At 35.0% G+C, this 12280-nt stretch overlaps 1 protein-coding gene across 1 annotated transcript in view; it reads left to right on the top strand.

The window, feature by feature from the left end:
- Positions 1-12280, top strand: part of CDH9 (cadherin 9, type 2 (T1-cadherin)) — a 325686-nt gene that overhangs the window by 266221 nt on the left and 47185 nt on the right. Inside the window, exons 3-4 of the mRNA XM_006877318.1 lie at positions 4229-4523; positions 11099-11218. Coding sequence (XP_006877380.1) covers positions 4229-4523; positions 11099-11218 — 415 coding nt within the window. The remainder of the gene's footprint in view (positions 1-4228; positions 4524-11098; positions 11219-12280) is intronic.

Below are 12280 nucleotides of genomic sequence, written 5' to 3'. Positions count from 1 at the left end.
GGTTTTCTAACTCTAGGTCTTCACACTTTTTATTATAATATTTGACTTTCTTTTAGAGTTGTCTTTTGTATTTTCTGTTCAGATCTTTTACCTCCTTATTTCCCCCATGTGAACCCAGGGGACATTAGGTATGGCTCCCCACATGGATTTTTTTGTGGCACTGTAGCTATAATGCACTGGATTGCAAGGTCAGTTTAAAACACAAGGTTGGCAGTTCAAGTTCACCGGCTGTTACTAGGTAACCCTATAAAGGGTCGCTCTGAGTTGGAGTTGACTTAATGGTACTTAAAAACAGTAACAGCAACTAAACCTTTAAAATCCCAGCAAAGCATTTGCTCTGGAGAATGGGAGTAAGCATTCCCTACAGTTTTCCTAGGGTCCTCTGCCAGATATTTTCCACTCAATAAATCTTTTGCTCATGTGAAACTCCATTTCTCTAACCTGATCATTTTTGATCAGCGTAGACAAGAACCCTTTTTGGAAAGGTCAGTGGGCTGATACATCCCAAAAACATGTCCAATGTGTGGGAATGAAGTATCGACATTCTCATTTCTAAGGAGCACTTTGCCTGTATTTCCTCAAAGAAAGATGTGTTTGTTCTTCTGGAGGCGCATGGTACTTTCAATATTTGTCTCCAGCTCAGTAATTCAAATGCATCAGTTCTTCAACAGGCTTCCTTAGTCATTTTCCAACTTTCACATGCATGTGTTGTTGTTATTAAGTGCCATCAAGTTGTTTCTGACTCATAGTGACCATGTACAGGGTTTCCAAGGAACATCTGGTGGGTTTGAAATGCCAACTTTGTGGTTCCCAGTCCAGTCCTGATACTACAGAGCCACACCAGGAGTTCTATTGTAAATATCATTGCTTGGGTCAGGTGTGCCTTATCTTGAGGACTAATTCAAGTTGGTATCTTTGCTCTTTAATACTTTATATTATTTGAAAAACTTTGAAAAACACAGTCAATAAAAGATTGCTATTTGCATCTAGAAATATCTGTCATATATTTTAAATAAAATGGAAGGTTTTATGAGATTTGCTGTCTACTAATCAAGGAGCTCTGGTAGCATAGTGGTTACGGATTGGGTTGCTAATCTCATGGTCAACAGTTCAAAACTACCAGCTGTTCTGGGGAAGAAAGATGAGGCTTTCTGCTCCCATAAAGATTTACAATCTCGGAAACCCTGTGCAGGGTACTATGAGTCAGAACCGACTCCACGGCACATAACAACAGCAACAATCAATGACAAATAGCATTCATGGATATAAAAGGATGCTGTTAAAAAGAAGAAATATTTGATCATTTAAATAGCATGCTTTGAAAGTCCAGTAATTTATAAGAAAAAATAATTTTCTCCTATGTTTTACAGCTTAGTGGGGATAATAAATATTTATGCAAAAGTTCATGAGTATTTTGATAATGAAGTGAAGGATGCTATGAATTACAAAGCAGACACAGCTATACTAGTATAGAGTCAGCCCTAGTGTGGCGCTGCGGGCTAATGTGCCAGAACGCAAAGGCTTTTGAACTATAAGGCTGGTGGCTCAAGCTCACCAGTTGTTCCTTGGAAACCCTATACAGGGTTGCTATGGGTTGGAACCAACTGAACAGCATTTAACAACAACAAGTATAAAACTTAAAATTTAGCATGATAAATAAATATAATTTGGTTCTAGCAAAATGCACAAAGAAATGAATGTGTTTGAGTGTGAGCCAAGAATATGCAAACATCAGTAATTATAGTTAGAATTAACCTTTGGTGAAGTGAAGGAAAATAAGACATAACAAAGCAATCAGTATATATAGAATGTAAGCAAATCAGCAAAGAAGGAAGAAATGCATCTCGAGATTAGTGAAATTATCAGTTACTTTAAAAATGTAGCTATAGAGTGCATACCATCTCTCAAGCACTTAAGAGTCTGTTTGTTGTAAGACTTATTCCAGTTCAAATTTCGATGACAATATGCTGAAAGTAAGTATGTCTTCTTAAATTTCATTTTTCTGAAGGAGGCTGTTTGTTACTAATTCCCTTCAAGTTGGTTCTGACTCACAGTGACCCTGTATAGGGTTTTTGAGGAGTGGCTGGTGGGTTTGAATCACTGACCTTGCGGTTAGCAGTCCAGTACTTATACTACAGCACCACACCAAGAAGCCTTAGAGAAATACATAACCCCCCCGTCTGGTGCTGTAGGATCAATGCTGGACAGCGAATTACAAGGTTAGCAGATCGAACCCGGCAACTGCTCTTCAGAAACTCTATACAGGGTCACTATAAGCCTTAGTTGACTTGGCAGCACTTAACAACAAGGAGCTCTGGTAGCGTAGTGGTTACGAATCGGGCTGCGAATCTTAAGGTCAGCGGTTCGAAACTACCAGCCGCTGCGCGGGAGAAAGATATGACGCTTTCTACTCCCGTAAAGATTTACACCCTCGGAAACCCTATACAGGGTCGCTATGGGTCGGAACTGACTCGACGGCACTTAACAACAACAACAAGGTAACATTGTTATACAATGAAATCTCTGATTTCTTAGACTTTAAACTCATGCTACATATGCATTATAAGGAGCTCTGGTAGTGTAGTGGTTAGAAATCGGCCTGTGAACTGCAAGGTCAGCAGTTCAAAACTACCAGATGTTTCGCGGGAGAAAGATGAGGCTTTCTGCTCCCGTAAAAATTTACGGCCTTGGAAACCCTGTACAGGGTCGCTATGAGTCGGAACTGACTCCACGGCACATAACAACAACATCATATGCATTATATTTTTATACCTATTTTTAAGCTAGAAAGTAATATTATAGATTTGTGATTCTTAAAAATCATTCTTTCCAGTGTTGAGAATTGTTTGAAATAGAGCACGTGTCGAGGCAACCATCAAGGCAATTCTGTACTGGCCTATGTATACTACAATGGAGGACAGCCCCAGAGTGGCAGATGGAGATGAAATGGAGTTCGGAACTTTGGTGGGAAAAACATTTCACAGAAGAAAAGGCTGTTAATAATGTTTTGATATTGGGCTTGAAAGTAAAGGATAGTTAAAACCTGAAACTTATAATTCTAATTTTCTGATAATAATAACAATAAAACTGTTGAATAGTCAAATAATTAAAAGATGGAGTGGGCACCATAGAAAGAGGTGGAGACAGGGTGTCAAATAAACCGTGAAGTATATGGTAGAAGATAACATGGTGAGTGATGGGCTGGTTAAGAATAAAGTTTCAGAATAATATTTGAATTGCACAAACTTTAAAAACTATTCCAATTTAAAATTGCTATGATTGCATGGTTCATTTGCCTATTTTAAGTTCACAAGTATCAGCCGGCTACTTCAATAATTAATTTTTACAGATGGGAGCATATTAAATAAGAAAATAAAATTTATGTTGTTTTTGTTAAGTGCCTTCGAGTTGATTCCTACCCATAGTGAGTGACCCTGTATAGGGTTTCTAAGGAGCAGCTGGTGAGTTTGAACCATTGGTCTTGAAGTTCAAACGACTGCAGTCTGATACATTAGCCCACAGTGCCACATTATGAAAAACACCCAAATTCTTAAGAAAGTATTTATATGGCCACAGGGAGGGAAAAAAATCCCTCTGTGGTTTATATGATATGAAATTTACAGTAAGTTTATAAAATATATTGATTTCTAAAATGGGAGCATGATTGTCTAAAGGATTTCTTCCATAGTCATATAGAGAATAAAAAATTAAGTTTCAAATTCTATTCGCTCTCAGGAAAGAGCCTGAGTTAATAAAATCTTTTAGGAGTAAGTGGAAATGTGGTAAAATTAATTTATTTTCTACTAAAGTGTAAATCCTAAAGTTACAGAATAATCAGTTTAGAAACTACTCTTATCTTTAAGTTTGATCATTTTAAAAGTAATCAACTGTATATATCAAGAGTGTACACAAATTCCAGAACAATGGATTTTATCATTACATTCCTTTATTGGCTTATATTTTGGTAACTTTTTAAATAGAATTATCATCCCAACACTATTGTGAAAAAAATATTCACTTTCATTTTATTTTAAATATGTACATTATGACATATAAATATAATTGCTTAGTTTTCTAGTATAACTAACTCTGAAATGTTTAGATTTTATGCAATGCTTATCAAAATAACCATTGTTACATGAGGATAAAATGATATCTGTCAACATTAGTTATTTCTATAATAACCATGCATATATTAATACAACTCTTCTTTTCTACCTCTTTACAGCTTCACACTGACCAAGATAAAGGAGATGGAAACTTAAAATACATATTAACAGGAGATGGAGCTGGCAGTCTTTTCGTTATAGATGAAAACACAGGAGACATTCATGCTATAAAGAAATTAGACAGAGAAGAAAAATCCTTATACATTCTTCGTGCCAAAGCTATAGACAGAAAGACTGGTCGGCAGGTGGAACCTGAATCAGAATTTATTATTAAAATCCATGATATCAATGACAATGAACCAAAATTTGCCAAAGCTGTATATATTGCCAGTGTTCCTGAAATGTCTGGAGTTGGTAGGTATATATGAATCTATTTAAACAAAATGATTTCTTTTTTTGCCAAAGTAATTGTAATGGATATATGCTTATGATACGTGGTATCTTTCTAGAGGAGAGCTACTAATGGAAACCACTTTTTAGTTTTAAGCAACTCACTTTTAATTTTTTTCAATTCTATATATGGTATTGTCACTTGCTGTAATTTAACTTATATGTATGATAATTGCTGAGACTAGTTATTGCATTAAATTCCAATCATCATCCTGACATCTACTGCACTGAGTACATACAGCAGTCAAGTTGACTGTATTTCTGCCTGAAATGAAAGAAATATGCAAACAGTGTCAGTGTTTTTGGAAAAAAATGGGAATGCCATAATTTCAATAATAACTAATGCTTGCATTTCAAATTTTCTTTTGATATGCTGTTTTATTTGGTCATTAAAACAACCTTATGTGGTAAGCATGGGATATAAAAGTTTAAATCCCTTTTCTACTAATTAGAAACCCAAGGTTTTGAAAGATTAAGCAAATGAATTAACATCAAAATCTTTTATTTCATAAGTATAAGACCCCAATGCTACTTGTTATTATAGTACAAATTTCACTGTTGAACATTGAGATTTTCATGAATATTGAAAATAATTGTTTTAACTTTCTAGGTCCACCTATATAGCCTTGGAAACCCTATACAGAGTCACTATGAGTCGGAACCTAATCAAAGGCACACAACCACCACTACCACCACCACTTTTAATATGCCACTTTTTATTATGCATGTTTTCATCTGTGTGATTGCCTTCATCTTTGTTGATATGAAAGGTTCAGATTTATTAATGAGACTATAAAATGTAACTCTTAATGTCAAATGTTTCTATAAAACAGTCATATTAATACTATAATTTTCATAGTGGCATGTTGGTGAAGTGCTCAATAGCTTACCAAAAAGTTGAGGGTTCAAACCCACTAGACAGGAACACAAAGAGGCAATCTAATTCCACAGATCATAGCATTGGAAACTTTATGAGGTAGGTCTACACAGTACTAAATAGTTGCGAGTCAGTATAGATTAGACAGCACACAACATAACATAATATTCAAAATGTGTAACCAGCTTCCCAAATTTGATATTATTTAGTCTAATATGATTTCAAAATCACTTTTAAGTATATGATTTCCATATAATAGTAGTTAATATATTTCAGTATAAAATAAGTCCTATATGAGAACAAAACTTATCACCTTTACTGAGATATTATCCTAAACATACTTGTTAGCTTTTTATGCTGTGAAGCCTGAAGGACCAAAAGTTTTTAAAGAAGGTGCTCTTTCCTATAAACCTCACATGAAATCGCATTTGACAGAAACACACTTCTATTTCACGAAATCAGTCAAATAATGTGACTTACCAAATCATGTAATAGTCCTTTGGAATCACAAAGTCCTAAGATAAAACATGAGTGGATCTGCTTTCTTACTTTCTTCCTTATTGATTTTTTATGACTCTTGTTAAGTGCTGCCAAGTTGGTTCCAACTCATTGTGACCCTATATAGCAGGTTTCCGAGGAGCAGGTGGTGGGCTAAAACTGCAGATATGTTGGTTTCTAGTTCCTGTTTCAGTGCTAAGGAGCTCTGGTAGCATTGTGGTTACGAATTGGCCTGTGAACCGCAAGGTCAGCAGTTCGAAACTACCAGCAGTTCAACGGGAGAAAGATGACGCTTTCTGTTCCCATAAAGATTTAAAGCCTCGGAATCCCTGTGCAGGGTCGCTATGAGTCGGAACCGACTCCACGGCACTTAACAACAACAAAAGTTCAGTGCTGATCTACAGAGCCACACCAGGAGTCCTTTTATGGCTCTCTGTTGTTGCTAAGTGCCCTCTAGTTGGTTCTGACCGATAGGACCCTGTTTAGGTTTCCTAGGAATCTGCTGAATTACCTTGTGGTTCAAACTGATTTTGCAGTCACGTCCATTAGCCCACAGTGCCGCACCAGGACTCCTTTGTGGCTCTTAACCTTGCACAATATCTTAACCTTGTACAATTTCATAGAAAGTACTGAATTCTATTGTGAGTTAATTGAGATGTACACCATGTAATTCTATTGTGAGTTAATTGAGATGTACACCATGGGCTCTTGATGGGCTTATGGTTTATTTATGATGTATGCTACATTCAAGAAAGGTGTACAACAGGGTTGTATTCTTTCACCATACTTATTCAACCTGTATGCTAAGCAAATAATATGAGAAGCTGGGTTCTATGAAGAAAAACGTGGCATCAGAATTGGAGGAAGACTCAATAACAACCTGCTATATGTAGATGATACAACCTTGCTTGCTGAAAGTGAAAAGGACTTAAAATATTTACTGATGAAAATCAAAGAATACAGCCTTCAGTATGGATAGCATCTCAATGTAAAGAAAACAAAAATCCTCACCTCTGGACCAATAAACAACATTCTTATCAAGGAAGAAAAGATTGAAGTTGCCAAGGCCTTCATTCTTCTTGGATCAACTATCAACACTCACAGAAGAAGCAGTCAAGAAATCAAATGATGTCTTGCATTAGGCAAATGTGCTGCACAAGACCTTTTTAAAGTGTTGAAGAGCAAAGATGTCAGCTTGAGGACTAAGGTACGCCTGACCCAAGCCATGGTATTTCCAATACCTCATATGTATGCAAAAGCTGGACAGTGAATAAGGAAGACCGTAGAAGAATTGATGCTTTTGAGTGATGGTTTTGGAGGAGAATATTGAAAGTGCCATGGGCTGCCAAAAGAACCAATAGATCCGTTTTGGAAGAAGGGCAGCCAGAGTGCTCCTTGGAGGCCAGGATGGTCAAACTTTGTCTCTCATACTTTGGACATATTGTCAGGAGGGACCAGTCTCTGGAGAAGGATATCGTGTTTGGTAAGATAGAGGGTCCTAGAAAAATAGGAAGACCCCCAATGAGATGGATTGGCCAAGTCTCAGCATCGATGGACTCAAGCATGGCAATAGTAGTAAGGTAGGCCCAGGATTGGGCAGTGTTTCATTCTGCTGTGCATAAGGTCGCTATGAGTTGGTACCAATTCGATGGCACCTAACAACAACAACAACAACAACAAAGGTTCTGGCCAGAGTCAATAATTCGGATAACATACAAGGACATATAATGACATAAAACTGATTTGACTTTAATTAACATGATGATGCCAGGTTTTGTTTTATGTTTTCTATTACTTGTGGCCACTGTATCATTTATTAAAGGTTATGTATCTATCAGCTCTCCATGTTTGCATGCATCAGATTCACTTGGACATATTTCCAGAGAAAAAATGAAGTGGTTTTAAAAATGTGATATCTGGATGACTGGATCTTTCCCCTAAATATTCTCTCAATAAGTTATCCAGTTCCTTAGTACTCCTAGAATTCCCTAACTGCTTTTCACAGGTTACAAAAATGTATTTAGTTTGACTGTGTCTTAAACATTTATAAACATTATAAGAGTTCTGTTGTGGCACTACAGGATAAGCACTCACCTACAAGGCCAGTCTGAACCACAAGATGGGTAGTTCAAACCCACCAGCTGCTCCTCAGAAACCCTATAACAGGGTCACTATGAGTCAGAGCCAACTCAATGGCACTTTACAACTATATAATGTAAAAGCCTAATTCATTTCTAGTGTCATTTTCTTATTAAACCGTGTTAAATGTGTAGTAATTTCTGAGAAAACACACCCATTTACATAAATTAACTTCCCACTCCCTATTGTGCAATAGATATTTGCTGTCATGAATAAACCATAAGAAATTATTTTGCTTTATCTGTCTTTAACACCATCTCTACTTATTTTTGTGATCTCAGAGTGGTACCAGAAGTGTATAAGGGTGTTTTTTTTGTCTTTTGCCACATCATAGGATTTTTTTTCTACTTTAGAATATATCCTTAGAATATAACTAGAAATAAAACCTTAAACTATAAAGATTCCTGTTTATGTATTTCTGGAGAAATTCAAAGAACTCATACCTACGGTATAGAGAAAAAAAATCAAATCTTAATTTAACAAAAAAAAAATTATTAAAATGTCAAACACATACTGAGAAATGATACGTCCTGTCCCGTTGTAAAAATTAAAACGATACCACAGTGAAAGGAAAATGAAAATAGCAACCAAGACAAATGTTCATTATTTTCTCATTTACTGCTTATATTTTCAAAATATAATTTATGCTCAATTTAATAAAATCTCCCAATGTGAATAAAATTATTAGACTGACCTATATTGACAAAGTAGTACATAAAATATAAATGAAATGTAATTCAGATAAGTGATTTATTTGAAATATTCAGCATGTTTGTTACTAAAAAAAAATCACTTTTGCTTTATCTGTCTAGACCATGGCTACAGTGATTTTAAATGATCAGTTAATACATTTAGTTTGACTGAAACTTTGTAGTGTGTCATCTGACATGGCATGTAAATTCCATCGAAGTTTAAGAAGCAGAGGCATCAAGAAGAAGAGTTTAATGTCTTATTTTGAAGTATATTTGAATATGTTTATATTCAGATATGCCTATTGTTAAATTCATGTGTCTGTAGTCAAATATATTGATGGGAAATGAGTTGTTTACAATAGTGAACTCTGCATTAGTTTTTGGAATTTTGAGTTAAAAAAAAAATTGGGAAGAATTCACTAAAGCACAATTGTTACTTTTTTGTTGTTAAGTGGCACTGAATTGGTTTTGACTCATAATGAGCCAGTATAGGGTTTCTGAGGAGCGATTAGTGAACTTGAGACACTGACCTTACAGTTGAAACCAACCTAGAAGTCTAACACATTAATCCGCAGCACTTCACCAGGACTCCAAATCATAATTGATAAGGTGTTTTGTTTTGTTTTTTTATTATTATACTTTTTCTTTCTAATTGCAATGTGGGAAATTACAATTGGTGACATTAAAGTGTGGGACCGTTCCTGTCCTTAAGAAATTAAAAATTCTTTCTAATGAGATAAATTATAAACAATCCATCTGAAAAGCATAAAATCAATGCGGTTTTCTGCAGGGGATACACAGCAAGCTTCAACTAGCAGTGTTTAGAACCATTCTTTGAAACTTTATAGAGATCCAGGGGAACATAATAAAAAGATCATCAATGTATTTCATTATCATTGGCACCTAAAACTAGTTTCTTTAAAGCTCCTTTTTTTTTTTTTTTAAGTTTTTATTGTGAATTGAGTGATAGTTCACATGGGAGAACATTGGTTTTACACTCATCATTTCATTGCAATGATTACACTCTCCTCCATGCATCATCATTCAACAGTATTTACTTCTATTCTCTGTTTTGTTTTGTTTTTGTTTTTTTGCGATGTACACAAAAACACTCAGGAATGTATAACCATTTAAACAACCAAAGGAAGCGTGCCTCCGGGCTGCCAACACATAGCCTTTCTCTATCCATGAATCTAAAGTCCTCAAAGCTACTTTACTTTTAAAAGTTGATTTATAATAGTAAAACTGAGATAATATTATAAAATAAAATTATAAATGGTGGTTAATGTTCAATTATAGTACTGCTTATAACATGAAATAGTATTTTATTACCCTTTGAAACTGTCTACTGATTATTTACGTTGTTGTGCGCTGTCCAGTTGGTTCCAATTCATAGACCTTGTATAGTGTTTCTAAGAATGACTGGTGGACTTAAACTGCCAACTGCCAACCTTGCAGTTAACAATCCAGTGTTCATTCTCCAATGCCAAATACATAATATGTTGTTATTGTTAGGTGCTGTCAGGTCAGTACTGACTCATAACGACCCTATGAACAACAGAATGAAACACTGTGCAATCCTGAGTCAACCTCAAAATCATTACTATGTTTGAGCCCACTGATACTGCCACTTTGCCAATCCATCTCATTGGGGTCTTCCTCTTTTTCTCTGACACTCCACTTTACCAAACATGATATCCTTCTCCAGAGGCTGGTCCCTCCTGACAATATATCCAAAGTATGAAAGATGAATTCTGGCCATCCTGACTTCCAAGGAGCACTCTGGCTGTACTTCTTTCAGCACAGATCTGTTGGTATTTTTTGAACATATTAATAGGCATAATTATGCATATACAATCTGCATTTCAAAGGAAGACAGAGCTGCTTCTTGATAGTATTTACCTTGTATGTAAAATATTTCACAAGTTAATTTTATATGATTATATCTTTGTTTCTTCATAAAAGCAGGCTTCTTTATATTTACAGTCACAGTTAATGTATCCCATTAAAAAGCATCAGAAATGTTATAAATGTTGCATTTTGAATAGTTTCTTTCTTTGTTTCTTCATAAAAGCAGGCTTCTTTACATTTGTAGAGCTATAAATGTTGCATTTTTAATAATACATTAATTTTAAATTACATGTGCATTTTATTCATTGGAAGCTTTCTAGTCCTCATACTCTCAGTTGATTAAAAATGAAGTCCATTAGTCCCATTATATTCATTTTAAGATAAAATATTGTTCAAATATGTCTATTTTTTAAAAAGCATCATAATACCAAAACTAATTTTTCATAAAAAAGCTTAAAATATAAACATGTTTAAATGTTTAGGTACATCTGTTATACAAGTGACTGCAACAGATGCAGATGATGCTAACTACGGAAACAGTGCTAAAGTGGTCTACAGTATATTGCAAGGACAGCCATACTTTTCTGTGGACCCAGAATCAGGTAATAATATTTTATATTTGGTCTATAATTCATTTGATTGCACAACTAGCTTATAGAATATTCAATATTTTAAATCTATTAATTGAGAAAGAAGTTTCAAATTGTTACCTAGACATATTCCATGAAAACCTCAGTAAACTTATTACTTAAGTTGTTGTTGTTATTATGTGCCTATGAGTTAGTTCTGATTAACAAGGAACCTGTGCACAAAAGAACAAAACACTGCCTCATCCTGCGTCATTTATGCTTGAACCCATTGATATTACTGCTGTGCCAACCCATCACATTGGAGGCCTTCCTGTTTTGCACTGGCTCTCCATTTTACCAAGATGTCCTTTTTCCATAACTGATCTCTTCTGATAACGTGTCTGTAATATGAGATAAAGTGTTCACATCCTGGCTCCTAAGGACCAATCTGCATGTACTTTTTCCAACACAGATTTGTTAGTTCTTTTGGCAGTCCATTGTACTTTCAAAATTCTTTTCCAAAACCATAACTCAAATGCATCAATTATTTTATTGTCTTCCTTATTCATTGTCCATCTTTGGCATCCATATGAGGTTATTAAAAATACCTTGGCTTAGGACAGGGGCACCATAGTCCACAGACTGATTTTTTTTTGTTTGCTCTTAAAGACTTTATAAAGGTCATGTGAAGCAGATTTGCCTAATGCAATATGTACTTTGATTTCTTGCCTGCTGCTTCCATGACTTGTGATTGCAGACCCAGCAAAACAATGTCTTTGACAGCTTTAGTCTTTTCTTCATTTATCATGATGCTATTTACTGGCCCGGTTGTGAAGGATGTTGTTTTCTTTACATGGAGATGAAATCCATAATGAAAACAGTAGTCTTTGATCTTCATCAGTAAATATATATATATATATTTAAGGTTTTTATTGTGGATTGAGTAAAAGTTTACAGGGCACATCATCAGTTTCACATTCAACAATTCATATAACTTGTTTAATTACATTGATTATAATCCCCTCCATATACCATCAGTTAAAAGTATTTCTCTTTATCCACTTTAGCTTTTTTTAAAAAACACAAAAACAAAAA

This window comes from Chrysochloris asiatica, unplaced genomic scaffold (assembly GCF_000296735.1).
Source record: "Chrysochloris asiatica unplaced genomic scaffold, ChrAsi1.0 scaffold00478, whole genome shotgun sequence".
Lineage (NCBI taxonomy): Eukaryota > Metazoa > Chordata > Mammalia > Afrosoricida > Chrysochloridae > Chrysochloris > Chrysochloris asiatica.
This window is presented reverse-complemented; position numbering and strand designations above follow the sequence as displayed.